This window comes from Zophobas morio, unplaced genomic scaffold (genome assembly GCF_036711695.1).
Source record: "Zophobas morio isolate AGI-343-1 ecotype UQ-CSIRO unplaced genomic scaffold, CSIRO_AGI_Zmor_V1 ptg000058l, whole genome shotgun sequence".
Lineage (NCBI taxonomy): Eukaryota > Metazoa > Arthropoda > Insecta > Coleoptera > Tenebrionidae > Zophobas > Zophobas morio.
The window spans coordinates 5,474,894-5,499,454 of record NW_026972163.1 but is presented as its reverse complement, the minus strand read 5'-3'; the positions used below and the strand labels follow the sequence as shown (position 1 = coordinate 5,499,454).

General features: G+C 33.1%; 1 protein-coding gene and 1 long non-coding RNA gene across 2 annotated transcripts in view; one reads left to right on the top strand and one right to left on the bottom strand.

The window, feature by feature from the left end:
• The first annotated feature begins 230 nt into the window (after positions 1 to 230).
• On the top strand, positions 231 to 2,927 carry LOC135143312 (uncharacterized). The gene is made up of 2 exons (XR_010282747.1): positions 231 to 941; positions 2,015 to 2,927. It is a non-coding gene; the product is annotated as an uncharacterized LOC135143312 (long non-coding RNA).
• Positions 2,928 to 4,620: 1,693 nt separating this feature from the next.
• The window catches only part of LOC135143125 (netrin-1), a 154,751-nt gene continuing 134,810 nt past the window's right edge, over positions 4,621 to 24,561 (bottom strand). Inside the window, exons 5-7 of the mRNA XM_064074991.1 lie at positions 22,381 to 22,449; positions 17,967 to 18,159; positions 4,621 to 6,394 (exon numbers count right to left, since the gene is read on the bottom strand). Of these exons, the coding sequence (XP_063931061.1) occupies positions 6,238 to 6,394; positions 17,967 to 18,159; positions 22,381 to 22,449 (419 nt within the window). The 3' untranslated portion in view covers positions 4,621 to 6,237. The remainder of the gene's footprint in view (positions 6,395 to 17,966; positions 18,160 to 22,380; positions 22,450 to 24,561) is intronic.

Sequence of the window (24,561 nt, the reverse complement as noted above, 5' to 3'; positions counted from 1 at the left end):
TTCAGCGCGAAAATTTTGATTCAAATTCGGTCACCACAGTCATCATCACTGTCTTCGTTTAAATTAATTATAATAGGAGTTACATCTTCTCAATTAAACAAAATTTCCCTCTCTCACCAGCGCTGAATGTCTCCTACAGTTTTAGTTATTGTTTTTGCCCATACTTCAGGTGTGATTTCTAAGGATTTTTCAGCAGTACTGCCATCTTTTCCAACGTAATCTCTATAATATCTTCCAGTTATTCCCCATATATACTCTATGGGGTTGAAAATAAAACGATAGGGTGCAGTTCTAAGCATCTTATGCCCATGCTGCTCAGTTAACCCTATCTGGTGCTTAAATACGAGGGCTGTCCGGCGGAAAGTGAGCCTAGGGTCGAAAGACTGACTTTTAAAATCTATTATATTTTTTACTTTGCAACATAATCTCTATCTATTTCAATAAACTTTTCACATCGACCGTGCAATTGTTTTATTCCGCGAAAAAAAAATTCCGAAACTTGGTCTGCAAAATGCTCATCTACAGCTGACTTCATTTCGTTTTCATCGAAAAATCTCCTACCACGTAACGCCTTTTTTAAATCTTTAAACAAATAAAAATCGCTGGTAGCCAGATCTGGACTGTAGGGTGGATGATTAATTTCCTCGAAGCCCATATCTCGTACAGCACGCCTTGCAACTTGAGCTGTGTGAACTGGCGCATTGTCCTACAATAGGAGAATTCCTCGGCTAAGTTTGCCCCTGCGTTTTTAAATAATAGCTTGTCACAGTTTGATTATTAAGTCAGCATAATATTGACTGTTCATCGTTCTTCCTCTTGGAAGGTAATCCACCATAAGTATTCCTGCGCTATCCCAGAATATCGTTGCCATAAGTTTGGTTGCCATCCTTTGAACCTTAAACTTGCGCGGTGGCTTTTTTCCTTTTTTATCCATTGCATCAGTGGCGGCTCCTCAGAGGAGGCAGGGGAGGCTGAGCCTCCTCTATTTTTTGGAGCTGAGCTTCCTCTAATTTTTTTCGATGAAAGAATTTATATTTTTGTAGACATTTGTTATTTTTCAGAATATTTTCTTGGATTTCATTTACTTTCATCATATATCAGGTTAAAATGTCGGAAAAATTTATATTTGCGCCCTCACAATCATAATCCACATTCACACCACTCCGCGTTTGGTTTCAGCGGCAGAGGCTTGCTAGCCGCTAGCCTCCGAACGACGATGCATCTGAATAATGAGACCGTAACCTTGACGCACCGTCAGTGGGTATTGCATTGGCTAAAACGTTGATGGGACTGCCGCTCCAAGCCGCTAGCCTCCGGCTGTTCATCTCTTTTCAGATCAAGTCGTACAGATAACTTTATCTCTTTCTTATTAGTTGGAGCAATCGGGTGTAAGTAGGAAAAACATTGAGGTGGTTTCGCGAGCTCCCTGTTCAGTGGTGGTTGTGTTTAGGCTTTACGTAGGTAAGGGTATAAAAGGGAAGACCAACACCATCACTCCCATTAATGGTATTGACAGTTACAATTAGAAACAAAACAGAGCATTTCATGAAAATAATTATAATAAAACTAAATAGTTAACGGCTTCGGTTTTAAGAAACAAATTATACTGCTGGAATTGTGTATTATTTATAAGTGATAAATTGATAAATCTTCCGCTTGGGGTAAAACAGGCTATAATAATTTACAAAATTTGTCACGAGCTATAGAAAGGCATGAAAAATCACAGGAACACATATTTTCTTCGATTAAATTAGAAATGCTTGGTAAGCAAAATATTGTCAATAATTTAGATTCGGCTCATAAAAGGGAGAACTATTACGAGAAAGTTGGTGAAAATTGGGCAATTTTGAAAAGACTAATCGATGCAATATAATTTATCTGTTAACGCAAGAGTGTTCTTTTCGTGGGCATGACGAAAAAAATTATTCAGATAATAAAAGATATAAAAACTAGTGCTTTTCAAATTTGAGCCTCCTCTGAAGAAAACTTCACGAGCCGCCACTGCATTGCATAGACTCTTGTTTGGATTCTGGATCGTACCGATAAATCCATGTTTCATCACCGGTTACAATACGATGACAAATCGCAGCCAAATCACATAAATGAAGAAAATCATGAGAACTTTCCACCCTTCGTTCCCGATCTAACGGCGTTAGCATTTTGGGTACCCAACGCGCGCTCACCTTGCTCATTAACAAATGATTACGAAGAATTTGTACAACATTATCTTTACTAATCTTCAATTCCTCTGCTATCTGACGAACTCGAATTCGACAGTCTTCGACAACTAATTGTTCTACTTTTTTGATATTTTTGTCGGTAACGACAGTGCAAGAGGGCCCTGGGTGTTCATCGTCTTTAATTAACTTTCGTCCTTCTTTGAACAGTCAAGTCCACCTTTTGACTGTTGCATATAATGGAGCACATTGTGGGTAAGTGGCCAATAATTCTTCATTAATTTCTTTGGCACATTTACCTTTTTTTACAAGGTATTTTATCACAGCACGATATTCCAATTTCCAAAAACACAGCATTTCACTAGACATGTTGCGGTTTGTTTTACGTTTTCTCAATAACCGTTACATCAATCATAACCAAATTTGAGACATCAACTACTAACATTATGTGTGTATACATACAGTCGAAGTTTTTTTGACGTGACAACGTCTTATAATTCGATTGAGCCGGCTGCACGCACGAAAAAACATGACTCATGCGGCGTTACCTCGCTCTGAGGCGTTCCATGTAAGGCTTGAAGTGCAAGCGAGAACGCGGAACGATTGTAAGAAATTAAATATTACACATGTTTAACAGTTGTAAAACAATTGCTCAACGCACATTTATACTTGTAAAAACTATTAAATTGTAAAAAAAAATTGACATAATTGTATTTATGCGTATAAATAAATCTAACTTGATCAATTTCATTGTGATTTCTAATTACCTCCTCTATATACATACAAATCTATTAAACAAATGAAATTAAAATTTTCTTTTGAAAAATGCTACCATTCCATCAGTATTTTCTTAAGACGTTGTCACGTTCAACTATCGTCAGTAAACCGACTTTACAGACAACCGATTTTTTTTTAGACACCCATCTTCTAGACGAGGCTCAATTTCCGCCGGACAACCCTCGTAGGTTGTGGCTTATTCCTAAGAGAAACAGATACAATAATTAAAATTTTTAAAATGTATCCAATCGTTATGTTAGGTACCGTTCAATCAACTGGAGCAACTGCGGCTTTAATATGGAAGCAAAAGTTGGTGCCTTATTAATCATCGTACTCTGATACGGAGCTTTATTCAAGATAATAAGAGATGGTTCTTCTAAATTTTGGAATTTTTCTAATTCCTGGAGAAATGTGTGACGTTTCAACACGATATCGGGCACTTCCATTAACTCACGTCTCGGATCATCTTGTTTGTAACAAAACCCAATATAAAAAATAGGTTGCTGTACAAGCTTGATCATGTGGGAATCAGATGCTCTCTGCTAGCGTGATTGTCAGCCTACCTCTCGGACAGAGTTTTCCGTTTCCGTGTTTGTGACAAATTTTCTAATTTTGCTCAGGTTTCAAGTGGTGTTCCACAGGGTTCTGTTGGGACCATTCTTGTTTCTAATTTATGTTGGTGATATCGTATGTTGCATTAAATCGCAGTCTTCCTTCTTCGCAGATGACACCAAGTTATTCAGTAACCCAATAACTAGTTCTAACACTTTGCAAATTGATTTGGACCGCCTTGTCGTTTAGTGCGAAGACTGGCTTTTACCCTTAAATGTTAGTAAATGCGTTGTGCTACATTTAGGAAAGAATAATCCACAGTTGCATTACTGCATCAACAATTAAACTCTCAAGGCAGTTGAGTCACACGTTGATCTTGGTGTTACTATCACAAGCAACTTGTCCTGGTCCCCTCATATCATTAAGATATGTAATAAAGCCAGATCTGTCCTATTCCTTTTGTCCAAAGTTTTTACAGATGCATCACCCTCTACTTTTATTAAGCTGTTTAAAAGTTACTGCAGACCTATACTTGAATATGCTGGTCCTGTGTGGAACGTGGACTGGGGAAAAGACAACCTGGAACTAGAATCTGTCCAAAGACTGGCTACGCGAATACCTTATGGTAGTACCAGACCCTCGTATCATGAACGCCTCGTCTCATTCAACTTAGATAGCTTTCATAATAGACGCCTACGGGGTGACAAAGATTGAGGGGGCACAGTTACAAATTGAGGAAATGGAGTAATTTTAAATCCAAATGTAGGCAAAAGCATCTCAAATTGAATTATTTTATCCAGTGCGATGATTATTGTAGGATAAATTAAACGGAATAAATGCACAAACTCCATTTATTGGTGCTGAGTATAGCACATGGATCCCTCCACGAAACTCCTGGTCGTTCACAAGCAGTAATGGTCAACAACATTATTATAAAGTTATGTACCACATAAAAACAGGGTTGTTTAATCAAGTATTGAAAAATAAAGACCTATGCCAAATGTAGATAACTAACATATTTAAACATAAGATGGATCAGAGAAACTTTATAACATATACAGAGATTTATTAGGATATTTGTTATATTAATTACAAGACATATAAACAACTTTTTGTAAGGAATCTTTACATGATATTTTTTCTTATATGAGAAACTTAGATCTAATTTGACTATATTGCTATCCAAACAAAATAATAAATGCAAGTGAAAAAAAAAGTAACCATTTATTGTGTAACAGTGGGACAGAAAAATAGAACACATAATTTTTGGTGGGTATCATCTTTTAAGATCAACTGAGCTAAAAAAAAACAACAAAAACATTTCTTGAGGAAATACAGACGTGTGATTTGTTTGATTTAATTTTATAATACAGTTTAAATATGTTTAAAATACAAAAAGTGATTATATTTGAAGTTAGACAAAATCAGGAAGATGTAATCGGTAACAACAAATGTAGTAATAATGCAAAAAATCAGTGCAATACTATACATATCTAAAGATAACGTATGGATTTCAGTTTAAAATAATTTAATATTATATCCGGCCTAGAAAAAGATAAATACATATTCTTATTATCAAATAAACACTAAATATTACAGTAATCTTTGTTAAAAATAATAATAAATAATATTTACAAGTGGAGCTAGGATTTGTTTGTTAATGTAAGTAGTACCCATAATGATACAAATTAACAAAAAAGCGTACTTCATTAAGTACATACTGGGTATTAGGAAATGCCACCGTCAAAATTTAAAAGTTGTTTAGAAGCAAAATGACAAATAAAACTCATATTTATTTATATTTTTGTGTTGCAGTTATATCAGTTATGTTTATTTATGTTTTAAATGAAAGGACACTTACTTTTGAAGAAATACAGATTTGACACAATTTTGTGTCAGACTTGACTTAATTATAGGCGCCTGCAGTTTATTTAGTAAGTCAAGCGTGGTATTCATTTTTACGTTTCACGAATTATAGGAATATCAAAACGTTATAATGAAATCCTGTTTAATATAATAATCATTTCTCTCATTTTAATATTTGACATAACTGAAAACTGCGTTCCAAAATTGTCTTTCTTCGGAAAAAAAAATGATCTCGTCGTCTAACAGTAGGACATTGATAATGATAGAGCAGTCAAATAAGACAATAAAAACATATTTTGGTAGTGCAGTATCTCGTAATTGTGTGATTTAAATATTCTTCAAGGACATTAAAAGTTTTAGGCTTCATTATAAAATAAGTTTAATTTTGCCAATTGCTTTCCCTAATACTCTGTATAATAATACATACATAATAATGAGTTAAGGCATAAAAGTTATGTCAATTGTGTTACGTAAGATAGGAGTACATAATCATAAAAGATGAAATTTACCACTAATGTATCAACAGAAGTAGCAAATTTAATTACCTGAAAACAGCACAGAGAGTAAAGTATTTTTCTGTTTTCAAAATATAAACTTCAATTATTTTAAGTTATATCCAATACATATTATATTAAAAATAAAAATTTAATTTTTACAGGTTGCAGTTCCTTACACCTATCTCTTTGTAACGATTGACATTTTGCCAAAAGTACTGATACTGATATGACATGATAAGAAGCCTCTACAATTGCATAAATAACCTTACAACATAAAACATTAAAATTAAATCACAGTGACTTGGTTAGCGTCAAATTTTACCTTATTTTAATAAAAATGTTTTAAGTAATTGTTAGTATAATATAGATTACTTGCATTTTCGAGCTCTTCTACGGAATCTTCGCATTCGTTGATCCCACTCGTCTCTCCATTCTATAACAATTGATCTTTCAGTAACTCCTAAACTATTTGTAAGGATACCAGCAGGTGAATCGTCTTTTTCTCGTCCCAGAAACAAGTATGATCTGCAAATATATTAAGTTAGAGTTTTCTTAACTTGTATATAAATTGTTCATTACCATTACATGGAAACAGGTAACGAATAAAATAGTGTAGGTAATGTAATAAAATTTGACTTACACAGTTTTAGTATATAAGATTTATAAGTGGTATTTACCCAGAATGCAGATTAGGTGCAACTTAAGGCAAGTCGACTTAGTTTTTTAAACAAAAAACTTAAGAATTAATGTGCTTCCGCAATATTAGTTTTCGCGTTTGTTTATTTTCATAAATAGTTCTTCTAAAATAAATTTTGGATTGTATTAAAATGCAGCTACAATGCGCATAAATATATTTGGACCAGGCCTTGTAATTATTATTTTTGCGCTGCCATAGTTGTAATTGACATTTTACGTTGACATGTGGCGTGTCGCAATGGCAATGAAAAAGGATCTAGTGCTGCAAAATACAAACGAGGAATTTAAGCTTTGAAAAAATAAATTGATTATCACAAAGCAATTACTACTAATTGATAATCATGTATCTAAAGTTATTATAACAAAAAGTGGCTCGAAATTTTAAAAAAGCGCAATTTAAGTTGTAATCTTAAATAGGGGAATTTGTTGATCAAAATTTGGATTTGTAGTAATTTGACAGTTGACACTATTCGGTGGTTTGGTTTATGTTGTTGACAACTATTATGTTATTACTGTTTGTTAGTAGTTCTGGTTAATTAAAAAAACCGTTTAAACTTGACGTTATTCGCAACCTCACGCTGAATCATAATCACAAGATTCTCTCTGACATGGAGCCGCAAATAAAAATGTTTCCACTGGTAAGTATTTCAGACTTCTTGGGCTTGTGTCATTCTGCCGCTTTAAAAACGCTGTTAATTTATAAAATTTCGAATAATTTATGTTATGTTTGATGCCAAGAGGACTTTTCAGAACTGAATATATTGTCCACAGTGTGGAAGCTTTCATAATTTCCGACTTAATTTGGAAATAAACCACGAGCGTCGTTTCAGAAAATTCGCATATTTTATTTTCTTCGCACCACTTGATGAATTTTTGATATTCGGCTTCATATGGACCTGCGGATTTTGCAGGCAACAAATTTGCAGTTGCTTTATCTGCAATTTTCTGAATACGTGCACGATTTTCCATTTCAACTTTGAAATTCAAAATCTAGCCCGGACAAATTGACAGATTGGTATTTGACGTATTTGGTAATAAATTCAATACCAACATAATTTCGGTTCAGTAATATTTATTCTTTTAGCGATTGAAAAATGTTATTTTTTCTACTCCCACATAGTAATCCATGAATTACGAACTGTCTAGCCTCATAGTAAAACCATAGTTACACCCACTGGCATGTAATGAATGAACAGGCACGTAATATATATATATATATTACGTGCCTGTTTGAATAGTTTCCATAGCAACTATAAATATTTGCTTTCCCAAAAAAATTTCTTCTGAAAGTGATTCTTCATTATAGATCGTAGAAAAAGTATATGACACAACTCTGGTGGTAAGCTAATTACGAACTCATATTACATCACTCGCTCGCTACGCTCGCTCGTGTATAAACTTCGTTCGCAATTAGCTTCTTACCACCCTCGATATGTAATATACTATTTTCAAAAAGGCAGCGCAAAAAATATTGTATGATACTCGTGTGAAAACTCCATTGCATTACTCACTCACATACAGCGCTCGACTGCGTCTCGCGCCGTATTCCCGTTCGTAATGCAATGGACCGTTTTCAACACTTGTAACATAAACAACTATTTTAGTTTATTTATATCTAGCAGGGTAACTATTATTTCTGGAGACGAATCAGACAACTGAATATACTTTAGAGTATGGATGGTTTCATCATTACTATTAAATGCAGTCGAGTTTACAGATAAGTGATATTTGACTTGACAGCATTTCCTAGAATTTCGTATCAGTTTTTCTCGGTTTATTGTTATTTCATCTTTGTTTTGTTTGTGTAATAAAATTAGTTCTTTTCAGAACTACTTATTATGTGAGTTTTGCTGTTTACGATATTTTTACCAGGAATGAGGAGGAATGTTTTTTTTCTGAACAACACAAAGTATTCATGGTAATGTCTTACTATCGAAACGATATAAAAGTAGATGAAATTTGGTAATATTCAAATGAATTATGCGTGGAAGAGTTTTGAGAAGAATTCTCTGACTTTGTTAACGCTAGTCCCCCAATATAATTTAAAGACAATGAAAAGCTAGCACCTAATAGTTTGGAGCTTGTACCAACTAGCACCATTAGTCTCATAGCTAGCACCATTAAACAATCTAAATAAAATAATTGAAAACCCTGAAAAAATAACTCGCATCTATTTACAAAGCATAATTCCCAATCGTGGCTGGAAATAAACTATCTTTGAAAATTAATACATCAAAATCATCCATTACTTATAAAAAGCCATGTTTTCTGCATTGAACAGAACATTAATAGGTACCTACATTATCTACATATTTAATTAAATTACATCACTTGCGTTAAAACCGTTCTTTATTTATTTCAACACACTAGAAATTAGGCCATGATAAATGTGATCATTTAATTTTTTTCCACAGTCATACACTTGACATTATGTAAATAACAAATTTGAAATCACAAGCGAGACTATAAAATTTAAGTCATTTGTAATTTATAAATCCGAGGCTAATGACGAAAACTTTTGTAAACTCTAAATTTCTACAAATATTATTAAAATACTTTAAAATCTTAGAAACTTAACAAAAAATGTGTCTAGTTTTACTATCCGTAATAATAATCCCAAGTTTGGGGAAAGCGTCTATTCTTTAGTTTCACGCTTAGTAATAAGTATTTCAGGTACCTAGACGAAATAGCATTATTTGTGATTTTATAATGTAATACAAATTTATGATAACTGAAACGTTAAAGACATTTCTTTTAGTTTTTACAAAACTAATTTTTCAATTTTAGAATGCAAATTATTTTCTAACATATATTTACTAACAAATTGTGTACAACAAAGATGTGGTTCATGTAAAACCGGAAATTTATAAAGAATTATAGATTTAAAAAGTCCATATTTATTAATTGAACCATTAAGTGTACATACTCACACAAATGAACTGAGGTCACGTTTACCGGATATTTCTAAACAAATTTCCCACAAAAATCAAAATTATAGTTTACGCGGTGATACTGGATACCGAGGGAGTCGAAACCCACCTCTTCTGGACCTTTTGTAGGATATGCATTTCATCACAACAAAAACTGGAAAATGTTTGACATTTATTATGTTGCATGTTGCATTTTTTATGCATTATAGTTTTATAAAGAAATCACGAACGTCATTTTTATAAGTGCAACATAATTTTTGTTATGCCGTACCCAGTATTTTCCTATTTTCTTTGTATCTCTTTTTTAAGTCAAAAGTATTATTAAAGTGGTAACCTCTATTACATTAGATGAGCATGTTGGAACTAGTTGTAAATTTGTATTAATTTATCGCTCCCCTAAGAAAAATTTAAGTTACAGTGTGATTATTTTATCTGTTCACACCTGGATAAGTCTGAATAGGCAACACATTTTACTTTCCATAAATGACTTCCTCTTAAATTTCTTATAAATAATAAATAACGTGTAGATGGCAATGATTGTATCAAAATTATGACAAATTAATTGTAGCCGTCAAATTATTTTCAACTTTTGCTAATAATGTTTTTGAATTCCGAAAAAAACCGATATGCCTTTAACTTTGGCAAAAAGTGATGGAAATTGTGAGGCTGTCGTTCATCTATGCCAGGCGATACAATTCCTTTTAACTAAGCATTTATTAAACTCGAAAAAAGCTTAAGAGAAGTTGATCATTTTAAGAAAACTAAAGTTAGGCATCGTACAGTAACAACGCTAGAAAATGAAGCTGTCTTGTTTGAAATTATAGAAGTAAATCCTCATGTGAGTCAACAGCAGATCGGAAGACAAATGCAGATTACTTAGAGTTCGGTTTTTAACGTCCTGAGGGCAAACTGATTTCACCCATACCACTTCAGTCCTTCCAAATGAAGATCATTTGCGCAAAAGGATCGTGTGGTGTAGGACAGATCTTAATTTAACACCCGAGATTCTAAATAGACTACGTAGAAATTTTGAATGCAGGATACCACTGTGTGAAGAGAGAAAAGGCGGGCAGTTTTAACCATACCACACTATTATTAGGAAATATATTATTTATTTTCTTTTCTTTATATTCGTTTAAGGATTGAATAAATTACGTTCTATTTTGTTTGAATTTTCCATTATTAGTTGCCTGACATCTTTGTTGTCAGTTATGACAGAGTGTGATTTTTGTATTGTTCCATGTTGTTCTTTTGTGGTGTAATTATTAATTTAAAAAGATTAATAGATTGATCAAAGATGCTTATGATGTGTATAATATGTTGCCTACAGTATTCAGGCGTGAACAGATAAACTAATGACCCTGTATTTACTTAAAAGAAAACACACTTTGCTAAATGGAGTTACAGTTAAGTCGAACTTATTTTTAAATATTTGCCTACAATATATGTTTTTTGGAAATTACTTATTTTATTTACTGTCCCATAGTCATAGTAGAAAAGTACCGACAGTATGCAAACAATGTCTGTTATTAGGGATATCCGACCCGGCATTGAGGGGAGTAGATGTCTGATTAAGCTCTGAAAGAAGCGTGTCTTCACAATCCCTTTCTGAAAAGTAATACGAAGTATAATGTTAATTAGAACCATCCGTAGTTATCACTACTAGAAATAAAAAGCCGGTTTTTAAATTCACAGCTCGTTCGCTGTACCATTTTCCAATTACGAATTACTAAACGCGCGATGCTCACTATCTCATTAATTATTATTAGTGATAGAAAAAAAAAAAAAAAATCAAACACTATAAGGCTGTACAGTTATTTGAGATATCGAGGAGCGCCCGTTTAGTGACTCACCGTGTATATCGGCACGGAGTAGAACTAATGGAAGAATTACAGTTTCCTTGATTAAGAAGAGTCCGTTTTGACGACGACAGTTTGCACTAGAAGACTGCTACAGGACAATATAATGCTAATTTTACGATCTTATAAAAATATTACCGTCGCAACAACAAAGTTTTGTCAAAATTAGAGCTCCTTTATTACAAATTTGTAATAAAGGGGCTATGGTTAAAGTGTTAACTCCAATAAACCACTATCGACACAAAAAACCATTGATTAAAAAAAACTAAATTAGTTCTTATTAAAATGAATAATGTGTATGTTTGTTAGAAATAAGTAATGAATTTGCATTAACTTGAAAATAAACTGTTTCTAAAGCGTGTTATTCAAACAAATATATATTGTACAACGTGTTTCAAAATGATTTTCATCTAATCGCCTATGGTTGCAGATTTTCATCAAGGAAAAGATAGCAGTTGTAGCGATTTCAAAGCTAACTAGATGAAAATAATTTTGAAACACCCTTTATAAGTATAGTAGGGATCTACAAGCCCCACCAAACTGTTCACAAACGTCCATATACCTGAAAGTACTACTAAGCGCGAAACTAAATTATTTACGTAATGTCAGTATGACCGTGGAAAAAATTAAATGATCAAAAAAAAAAAATTATTGGTTGTTTTTTTTATGGTATAGTTTCTTATTCATTTAACAATAAGATAAATGATGTTTGCTGATACCGAAAAATATCGAGACGGAATTTTAAGTCCATTAGTCCATTTAGTTTATGGTTACTTTCAGCAGGATAAGAAATTTAATTTAGGCAACTGAACTGCCCCGAAACGGCAACACCACCCCCTCTTTGAGAGTAATTTTTGTTTTCTTAAGCACAGCAACTGTGCGGCACAGTTAACGATATAAGCAACGAAGGAGAAGACACCACCCACCGAGAGACTGGCATTTAATTTTTTGTGTGTGAAATTAACAAAATTCGTTATCATAAACGTGAGTTTGATTTGTGCATAAAACAGGAACAAACAGGAACTTAAATGACTTAGGAGAATTGCGGAATAGGATAACACAAAAAATGTAGTGAGGCGAAGGGCTAGGTTGTTTACAAGAAGGGAATTCCTACTCCCAACATTTGTTTTAATTTAATGTTAAAATTGTCTAATAATTCAAAATGTAACAGATATTAGATCCTTCAGAAAGTTCGACAGAATTATACAAAACATCTTGTCTTATTCTTGTTCCAGAAAATTTCAATGAAGTGGCGTTCTTTTACTCACCTTACTTTTTAAGAAAGAAAAACTGACTGAGGAACCTGTTGTAATGAAGTGGACCTTCTAATACATGGTTATTATAGTAGTAAAGCAATACTTCCATTATTTTTTTTTTATTTCAAAAGTAACTTGTCAACAAAAGACATTTGTCTCTTGCTTTTTTAAAAATAAGTGGAATGGAATTCAATAGAGGCTCTATGAAACGTATTAAATACTTATATTTTTAGTGCTATTTTTGTTAGAATAATCCTTCAACTTCCAAGTTTTTCGTTTACGAGCAAAGATCATCTTCAACTATAACACCACTGAAGATAAGCCGATTCTGTTTAGTAGAAGCGTGCCAGCCAAATGCAACGAAGAAAAGCTATTTAAGTTTGGAATGGTGTCATATATTTTCATTTAATAAGCTGTATTATTGATTCGTTGACAAGGGTGGTCTCGTTGGGGCACTATAATATACGTTATTACAAATTGCTTACAGGAAGGTCTAGACGGTGTTTTTATAGGTACTAAATCGCCGATGACTATTATTATGTGTGTGAAAGTGCTTTGTCGGTATCACGTTATCAGTGACAAAAATTATCTTAATTATGAGTTCTTCTTTGCGTTTCGCGACTAGGGGAGGGCGATAAGGCCTTTCCGATCTTGACAATCTATATTACATTTGTAACGATAATCACGATATGTTAGTATCAAAATTTGGCATATCGTTATTACTGCTAAATATAAAAGTATCGATAAAATGTAATCGATAATGCAGTGTAATGAAAATGAAGAAATAGTACCTATATATTTTCATTTCATTTAAAACATTATATTCTAAAATAAATCACTAAACGAAAATATTAAATGCTTTATGGTTTGTGTACTATTCCAAAATAGTTCAGTATAGTAGCAACGTTTCATTTGTGTACAATAAAATTTTATGATGGTTTGAGCCAGTTAACTTCATAGCCGTTCATATCCACCATAAATTGCAATTTTAAAACCGAGCAGATAGAAGACCAGTAGTCCGAGCGATTCTTAGCGCATCTTAGCTACCTTTCCTCTGTCTGAATAAAGTCGACGCCTGCCAAGCCGGTGGGATACTCAGTGGGTGAACAGCTTAATCAACTCCTCGTACTGATATTGTAAAATTATATTGTACATACACAAATGAAACGTTGCTACTATAAACAGTCAAATCTAAATGGCGTTCTTAACTTAATTCCTACAATTTAAACAATACAAAAAAAAAATCTTCTTACACACTACTATAATTAATTTTCCTGATCGGTCATTTCACAAAAATTAAAATTCATCAGTTTTATTCAGCGATAAAAAAACCTCTACATGTTCCTCCGTTCGAGAAGTTCGGAATTCGGTTGTTAGTTACACTCGGTGACATGGAAATTGCAACAGCAATAAGGACCAGCGTTTGGAATAGTGTAGGCTAAGATTGAATTAGCGTCTTGAGTGAGAGAGAGTGATATTCAGTGATGAATCTAGCTTCTGTTTAGGCATGCACGACGGCTGCACGCGGACCGAAGACGAACGACCTGTGCACCGAATTGTGGGAGTTATGGTTTGGGGTTTGGGGTTGTATTATTTATGGGTCTAGATCCTCATTACCTTTTGGTATTCATCTGAAGCACTTTGACATCTTAGCGGCATACAGAGAAATTAGTACAACCCCATGTCCGTCTTTTTCTCCAGCAGATGGTAATCCACTTTCTCAACGGGGTGCCCGTCCTCAGGTCGCAAGAGTTTCTTTAAACTTTTTCCAAGAAGCTAATGTTAACGTGATGCTATGCACAGCTAGATCTCCTGACTTTTCTCCGATAGAGCACTATTGGGATATGATGGGGAGGAGATTGAGGGACCTAAGTAACCCTCTGCAGACAGTTTGAAGTCACGCGGCATGAATTGCAACTTGCTTAGGACACAATACATCAAGAAAACATAAACCATTTACTAGATTTCATGGCATGGCGAGTTAGGGAGAGTATAGACAATAGGGGTGCCCAAACACATTATTAAAGAATTAAGGTCATCCTCTATAGGTTTTTGCTGAAAATTTAATCACTTATTATTACCACCGTTCTGTGTTTCGATAAATTATGTTTCAATGTTTTGTACTTTCCATAATTTGTGTTTCGATAATAATTGGTACGTTCGATGACTTGTAATTTCGATAAAATATATTCTATAAATTTGTTTTCGATAAATTTTTCGTTACCCAGTCAAATATTTCTACCAAGTGTCATTAAAAAAATTGCACCCCTTATTGGTCTTGCAATTTTCATGTCACTGGGTATATTAAAATTTATAACATTCCAACCAGTGCTCAAAACACTAACTGTGCGCACATGTAATAATTTTTTGGCATGTAAGTACAGGGTCAGTCACTAAGCGCGAAGTCAATTCGATGATAAATCACAAGAACAGATTCATCATATTTTTGCAATATTGCAAAATGGTGTTATTATTACTTTTTAATATATGTCCACTGAATTTAAAAAGTGGGCATATACGAGTTTGGTAACGGATAAATATAAATGTTAGTAATTTTTTGTTAAACATCAAAATAATCGCATGTTTTCGAAATGGCTATCTAAAGCAAACTTCGATGTGAGTATCCACTGTCGTTCATTTCTAGACATGACTAGTCGAAATAATATTTTTGTATTAATGTTCTGAGAAAGTGGATGTGGACAGTTTGTGCGTTTCCAGCAACGTGTAGTGAGGCTATCAAACAATGAAGTTTCTGTTGTTTGATGTGACAATGTAAGGTGTTTTTTGGTGTGGACTAAAAACCTAGGGTTTGCAGTGAATGGACAGCTGATGCTTTACACTTTGAATAATACTTTATTATTGCACTATTATGGAATTAATTTTGAACACACATTGGAGGAAATATAAGAATTTGCTACTACATAAGCACTTATATTGAAGTATTATAAACAATTCTAGTTTCTTCGGAACTAATTTCAACAATTTATGGAAAATACATGCATGAAATGAAAATGAATAAAATGTTCCTTTTTATCATAGTAACTTTGAACTTGCTTATTTACTTACTTCGAATCTAAAATACTCATTATTCATTGTTTCAGTGTTTTCGTCCAGCTTTTGATTCTCCCGTGTCTTTCAAACGGGTAGTAAGACTTTTTAAAATAGTAAAACAGTTTCTATGCAAACCTACGAAAAACCTGTTATCTGTTTTTTGGAATCTAAAAATTAGACTTGGTAACTGGAAAAATGGTTCTAACTTTAGCTGTCAGCTCTGTTTGTGTTATTTTGGCTCCATAAGCTTTCTTGAGTTCTTTACACTTAACATTTGATTATTGTATTGTAACCTTTTCCTGCGGCTTCCATAAGGTTCTTGTTACCTGCGACTTACGTAATTATGCTTGTGCCCTTTTGGTAATTACCACAGTCATTGAATTCAATGACAAATTCTTAACACACAACAAATGAGAATATTTGAAATTGCAAAATGACAGGAAGGCAAAGTACAAATGCTTCACGGCTGTGTAGAGAAACTTATCCGTACAAATAATCACTTTTTTGGATGTGTTTGTTTTTTATTTTAACCTTCATATTTATTTCCATATGAACAAAATCAAACAGCTATGTTTTACCTAAAAAAGTAAGTACCAAAGACTGCTATGTAATTGTATTATTCATTGCGTTTTGAATATTTTAGGTGAATGCATGTCGTGATTAATCTGTATAGGAAGAATTTAGATTTATCTTTTTATGCTTAGGATAAAAACTGAAGAAAATTTTCATGTTACTTGTAAACGAATGTTGTTAGTTGATACGATAATACAAACGGTATGAATTTATTTTTTATTAATATATGTATTTTGTTCCTTATTGTTATTATTCATATTTTAAGGAGATGCGGTTTCTAGAAGTTTTGTTTACTATGTTTTTTATCATTATGGTACCATTTTAATCTGCAACGCAATTAATCAACGTAAAATCTAGGTGTGTTTTGTAAAAAATTTATTAGAGTACGAGTTGTACCTTGTAACACTGTAACCACATACAATATACATATATTATATGTGGTTACAGTGTTCGTATAGCATATTATCTAATAATTAACTGTAAAATTACAAGGGGGAAATGTTTGAATTTAAAAAGCATAATATACAGTGGCGGCTCGTGACTGTCTGATGTGGTGAGGCGATGATGGAAGTTTGACAATAATAATATTAATAATAAAATTAATTAAATTAATGTGATTAACGCATATTCCTTGGTCTTAGTAGTTAGTAATGATAGAAGTCTTGCCCGAATACCGGTCATTTCCAAGTCAGTAGTGGGTCCTAATAAAAATAATAATAATAACACCCATAACACATTTAATGAACAATGTTTTTACAAGTCAAAATTTTGTTTAAACTAGCACTTTCTTGGAGGGATTCGGCAATAGTTGTGTTCGTTCCTTTCTAAACGTTTTAGGACCATGAAACTTTTAACGTGTACTTTGGAACTTTCAAGCAACTTTGCACTTCGGATGAAATTCTTTAAATCGTTACATCCCGGAGACGTCGTCCATGTGTTTTTTACATTGCCTAAGAGTAGACACGGCCAACAATATAGACTTTCAGCATAAATATTACGGCTACGGCAGAGCCGTTTATATGTTTCGTACCAGGCTGATTTAAAAGACCTGGAGTACTGACGACTTTGTCGCTTATTAATGGGAGTTAAATGAATTAACGGTTTTGACTGCTCGATATTTAGCAAAATTTACCGACGTTCTAACTCGGTTCGCCGTGAAAACGGCGTTTCAAGAAGCAACATCACAATATCGCAATATCGTACTCGGGATTCATTTTTCACTCACCTGTACCCTGTACCTGTGAAAGAGACAAAAACACGAAACACCAACACTTGGGCTTTTATTCACGTTTATGCTAATTACCCACGCACCCTGCACCCCTACCATTCTGTAAAATAAATGGGAAAATGGTTTAATTAGTACGCCGAAATTGGCCGAGAAGCATCGAAGATATCGCCTCAGTTCCGAGCGAATTCATGTATAGGAGCATAGAGCTGAGTCATGGAAATCCGTGTCTGTGATTGGGCTTCGTTGGTTCAAGTGAACCGACGCTCTGGCTGGTTCAGTTGAAGAACTCGGGGCATAAATCGTACAGTATTCAATGGAAAATGTAAGCAGAAAGCTTAAAAAATAAAAAATCATCTACAGATTTACCATTTCAACATATTTTTGTAACTAAAAATGCATTGAAAGCCTTTTTAATTATAAATTAAGTCAATCTTAAGATATATGCCTCATATGACGAGCCGCCACTGATAATATAGCAAACAGACATAATAATACAGTACTTACTTTCCTGCTTTAATTTTTGGACACTTGCAAGCTAAATCCGATTCAGGGACTAACATTGGCAGAGTACCCTTCCGTATTCGGGAGTTTCGTGATTTTTTATAAATAAATTCTACGCTAATCATAAAACGGATCCATCCTTTGGTATGTTCCTCTTCGTTGTTTTCCATACGTGATAGTACTTTGGCCATAATTGCTAAAATGAAAACACAGTGTGAGTTTCTACAAATTAAGTGATTTCATTACTGATAATATAAAATTGGTTTAATGTGTTTTGGATAGAACTTTTCTGGCTTCTGAAGTACAGTACGATATATTCACCGTTTTCGAAAAATGATAAAAATTTGATTTTGCGAAATCTATTTTTCTAGAATAACCTTTCAGTCAAAATAAGAATATGTATGTCCAAGTAAAGGTAAAAAGTATGCTATGCATTTGTTTCAAGTGAGTTTTTCTATTACAAAATTTTGTGAAGACGTCAACATGACAAGGATAAGTAACTTAAGTTGAATAGGTGCAGTGTAACACTAATAATAACAGTACTGTATTCTCAAATTTTAGGGAAAATGGAGTGAGCCGTGTTTGGTTTGATCAATAAAATAAATTGACTTATTCTTTAATTTTTTTAGTTACTCTGTATAGAAATTAAAAAAAAAAGATTGAAATGATAAGTATACGTAGACTTATTTTATAAAATTTAAATAACATTTACACTATCAACACCTTTGGAGTGACGTCATCATATTATAGGTGGAAATGATTACACAACGTTTGGTTACCGGTTTATTATTCACATGATATTCCTAAAATTAAAAGACGAAGGGCATAGCGTCATGGTTCGACTTTGTCGAAAGTTAATTTCATAATATCCCTTTAAATCCGCCTGAAACACCCGCAATACACTGCGCGACCAAGATTCTCTAATCTGCCAAGTGTCAAGGCGCAGGCGCAGGCGCGGCGGTTGCGAAAAATTGAAATAAATCGCACTAACGGTTCCAGCAAAAAAAAAGAAAAGAGGAAAAATAAACAACTTCCGCCAAAAACTTCATTTTTCTGACAAACTATACGCCGATTTGTAAGTTTCTTCTGGAGTTTTTTTCCCTTCCTGTGAAGGATCTATTCTCGAGAGTTTTTCGCAACGTAAAGTAGCTGTGTGATTTTGTGAGTGCTTATCCCGAGGTCGTAGTAAAAGGTCATTAATTGTACTCAGATACATCGGCGTTTTTCTTTTGCTGGAACCGCCCGCGCCCTAACTATTACTGTTCTCTCTTGCAGAGCCTTTTTCTTTTTTTTCTGTTTTGTTTTTGTCTTGTGTTTTTTGTCTTCTTCTGGAGGCTGACTTTCTTCACCTTTCCTTCTTGTCCCTCGGTGTTGCCACTGAGCTTGACCTGATCTGACCTGACCAGAACATCGTCAAATGAACAATCTGTAAAGGATCAAATAGCGCGAATCCGACGTCGAAGGTCAAACCTAACTTTTCTCTAACGTTGTTTTAAATACCTTATGTTCTGATCTGAGAAAAGCAATAGCGGTGCCTTTGGCTGTTGGAGTATGCTCATTATCTTGTTACCTTTACGCATGGGCGTCCGTCTTCTCTAAGATTTTTGCATCAATTCCCTAATAAAGTCGAGGCAACGATGAAGGCGTACACTCCATTAATGGTGCAGTTTTTTTACCAAGAGTAAATCAGCAATGCCGGGCAAAAATCAGCCTTTGCAGCTGGTATTAAGTTAGTGTTTTGTGGCATTATGTTGGTATTGCTGATAGTAAACCTATGCTTTTGGTTTGTGCATTCCACAGTTCAGTTGTTAGAAGGAAAATTTTGTTGGTAATTAACGATTTCGGCCAAAAAAAGGAACTTGCAGTTTGTTTTTGATTAATTTTACAACTTTTTGAGTGATAGTTGACACTGTATTTTGTTCATGTTGTTGTAGGGTTATTTGTGAGCAGATTTAATTAATGCAGCTGATGATCAAAATAACCTGCCACCGCCGGTCCGCATACTGACGTCTTAACCGCATGCCCACAGACTGTTATACTTTAAGTTAGTGGTAAAACTGTGTTAATTTTTTTGTGAATATCTGGCAGCTTATAAATCATTTTAAAATAGAATTCTTTGAAATTACCTCAACAAATTGTTGGTGGCACGATTAACCAAATTTTGGTTAGCGTTTTATTATCTACATTATATTTCTAATATAGATATAAAATTTGACAACAATTGGTCTGTCTTACAATGGTGGTAGTTCTTTGTTTCACTCAACTTTAATTTTTTTGTACGTTTGAAAATTGTATTTTTTTTATCAACTGAAATTAAAATAAATATCTAAGTGTTGTATATCATTTTTAATATATACACTGCAATTAAAAAAAAATATATATATACATATACATATATGTAAATATATAGATTTGCATGACGTCATGGATGCGTCATATTTGAAATGTACCAAATAAACAAATTAAACTTCCTCTTTTAGAAGTTTAATTTAGTTTATAGAATTGACTATTTCTATTCGTTCTCAAGATATTAGGCCGCGAAATTTTAGGTTCAGAATTTAAAAACAGTGGCCGGCTTTTACAGAAAGTGACTGTCGTGATTTATAAATCACAAAAGAAAAATATGAATGTGTAAATTATATGATTGGATATGTGGGTGTAGTGAGAAAAATGTGCTCTTTTGTGTTGCCTGCATTTTGTTTTCGGATGGGCCAATCGTGATTTTGCAGCTTACAGAAACTTTCTCGGAGTGTCTCAAACTATTGAATATCTTGCTTATATTACCAACAACAACTACCAAAAGCGAACGGTGTTTTTCTAATTTGAAGAGAATAAAGAGATTTTTACGGAATATCATGCTTCAAAAAAGATTTATAGCCTAAATCATGTTGATAGTTGAAAAAGAAAGAATTGAGTTGAAATTGAAGTTGTTTTAAAAAATACAAGGTTTGTTTATAGATTTGTATATATATTGATCCCCCAGTAGAATAGACTACGAGCCGTCACTGTATATTACAAAAATTTGCGGGTGCCCTCCCCCCTGAGAAACGTTTCTAGAGAGCGCCATGTCTTTACGTGAATAATTTATTCTGTTTTGCACTTACTATGTTCTGTAATTCTGATTGCGCAATATTCTCTGGGTTCCTTTTGTTAGTATTTTGCGATTTTTGTATTTTGGTGTTTCACAGTTCAGATAAACGCAGAAAGTTTTGCAATCACTAAGTAGTTGAATTGAATTTATCGTTCTCTCACTTCCTTTTTCTTTTGATTTTTCTTGAAATAATTAATACTACTGCACTGCGTTAGAACTGAGTTTGAGTTGTGCTATACACTCGCATGGTCCAAGTTAGTTTAGATCAAACGTGACTCGAGGTAGGTTGGCAGGGGCATCGGATATCACAGATACGAAAATAAATGGCACCGAAATAAATATTTTTCCTTCTTCTGGGTTGGCCTTTCACCGCGACCACAGCACAGGCACTCAATCAAAATCACTTTAGCTACTCTTTGAAGAATAGATCCATCACAGGAAGACGAAAAAACAACTCTCGAAGAGCTTATCAGTCGACAGTACCTGTTGTTTAAAAACATATTTTTTTTTTCCAAGAAGAAGGTAATCCGTCTCGGGTTTCTCGCAGCAACGCACCTATGCGACGTCTAATACTCGACTAGTTATGCAACCAATTTAACTTGTTCGCGCAGTATGTTGCGAGAGTTTCAAGCGCAGTTAAAGGGATATCATTTTTATGATATTCATTTTCGGCAAAATCAAACCGTGACATTTTATTCTAGAAGTTATGAGACGTCCACAATCATAGGATTAGAGGAGGTACAATTATAAATCCCAACAAGACACAGTAAGAGGATCTGAGCCCAAGCAAAGTTATATCTTCCATTCTTTCAAGTTACAGAGTGACAGCGCCATAGAATGAGGGGGACAGAGATATAATGTGTCATTTTGAGTTGTGTACATTTAGGAACCGGAAATTTTAGAAAGACAGAATATATAGTTATTTTCCTTGGGGTCAAGTAGTGTTTGCGATCATCATTTTACCTCCTCTAATTCTATGTCCAGAAAACGAAACTTATTGAAATGTATATTCCTTTATTTTACTTTGTGTTTTTGTTCTTGACTTTATTGAGAAATTGTAGAAAGTTCAGCTTCAAAAAAGAGAACAAAAATTATAGAAGATATAGTAACAAAATAAAAGATGTTATAGCAAACATCTTTAGCACTTATGACGCCTTTAAATTTTTTTTTTTTTAAGAACCTAAATCTCGTTTGTCATGCGAGTAATGTTGTTTTTATCTTTGAAATATGAAAATGCTACAGTTTGGCTAGTTCTGGATTTAATACGCACTTAATACAAGTATACACTTTATAGTTGTGGAAGTTAAATAATAATACTTGACTTACCATAGTCTCTTTTACAATACTTGTTCAGATTTAATCTCTTGGTGCTGGATTTACATTTACCACAGTGAGCTGAAATCAAAAGAACGTGTAAGTTACATAGTTAAAAAGGTATGGATGTTAAAATCAATTCCATCGTTAGGTAATTTACTTAAAATAACATATGGTTAAGGGCAAAATCGAAGATCAATAACATCAATAATAAGTTGAATACAAAATTGCATAACAATAACAACATTCATTTTCACAAATAAATATATAACTAATAGGAAACAACAAAAATATTAGGATCTGTAAAATTTTCCTATTAATTATTATACTTTGAAAATCTTGCCTTGACTACATTGAAGGTATGTATTTTCTCTCAGTATAGATCACTGTTTTCCATTCAGTAGACATCTATGTAATGCAAACAATGATCTTGTTTTAAAAAATATTGCACTGACGCCAAATTGTCCTTCACCCACAAAAAATTACAACCATCAGGACAATAAACGGAGAAACGTTAAGGGATCGAAACGAAAACCTACTAGACATCCAGATTTTTGGGGGAAAAATCAAATTTTCAATCAGTATTTTCCACTTTATCTTTAAAATTGCAGAAACCGAATTCTGTGAAATCATGCAAATATTTGAAGGCCATGGGAAATTCTTAATAAAAATTTTACAGTTCTGCCGAATAAATAAATAAAAAAACTGACTGTGGTTAATTAATTAATTAGTTCTCTCCTCTGCGTCGAGGCGATAAAATCAAAGTTCATTTTCTTTGAAGAGCTAATGCTTGTAATCTGAACGTGGTAATTGTCGCATTTTTCGAAGTATAAACATAATCAGTCCAAGCTAAACATGTATTGAGAAATTGAGAATATCGACCATTTTTCCGCTGGCTGCTTTAAATGTATTTCATTCATATTCCCGCATTTATTTTGTGATCAGACTGATTATATGTTAAAATAGTTACAAATGACAGTGGAAGTTTAATTACTGTGCTGAAATGCCGAATGTTAACGAAATTTTTTTAATAAGATTTTGTAGTGATATCATCACCTTTTTAATGGACACAAAAGTATATTAACTTTTATACTAATAACAGTATTACCCGAAGTTCGGGATAATTAGATACGCCTTTTTGAATAAAAACATATTTCATCCATGAATTTTGAGATATTTTGTATAAGTAAGTTAACGAAGCAGAAATACACTGACCGGAAAAAAAACCGGCTACCCTGAAATATTTGCACTGTTTCTGTCACTTTCTTAAATTGAATTTAATTATGTATATATTTTCTCTTTTTTTAGTTGATTTGTACATCCTGTGCCAACAGTGAATGGTTTTTTAATAAAATAACAATCACTATTTAAATCAACAATTTTTAACGTGATTTTGCGAAATATTTTGGGGCCTATTTTGCTCTATATTTTTAAAAAGTGTTTGATATAACGTCATTAATTTTATGGATGGGAAGAATCACTAAATTTAAAAAATAAACAGCTTGATGGAACTGCAGAATGTAATATCCAGAGACAAGCAAACCAAATTATTTAAAATATTGACATTTATTTTGACAAATAGGATTTTTTAAAGTATTTTTTTTATTCTAACAATATTTTCTGACTTAAAAATCCTCTCCATTAAAATGTTACGGATGAGTGCTATACAAGCAATTATTTCCTGTCGATTAAAAGCAACCCTCATTTCCAGCAACTTAATCCATTAAAAACTTCGCTTCCGTTTATTACTTTATTGTGTGGTAAAATTAATTATTGAAAGCCCAAATAAAAATTAACGTTACGAAAATCTGATTTAGATTTGCTTAAATTAATTTTGACTTAAAATGTCATACATAACTGATTGATACCTTAATAATCCTAAAAATCTATTTTCCACCAGAAAACTTTTAATTTATAATATGGCATCATCGAATTTGTAGCATAAATAACAGTTTTCGTTTCTAGTTTTACAGGTTTTTTCTTTCAGCAAATGACTAAGGTAAGTTGTCGCATGTAACGTCAATATTTCAGTCACGGATATAATTTTATGAAAATTTGATGATAGACAGTCTCTGACAATATATTATAATATAGACAGTAAATACCTTTTATATGCAAATGCAATACTTAATTAATAGATGTTATAACTGTGTAGACATTAATATTATCAAAGTTAGAAAGTTCTAAAATGAT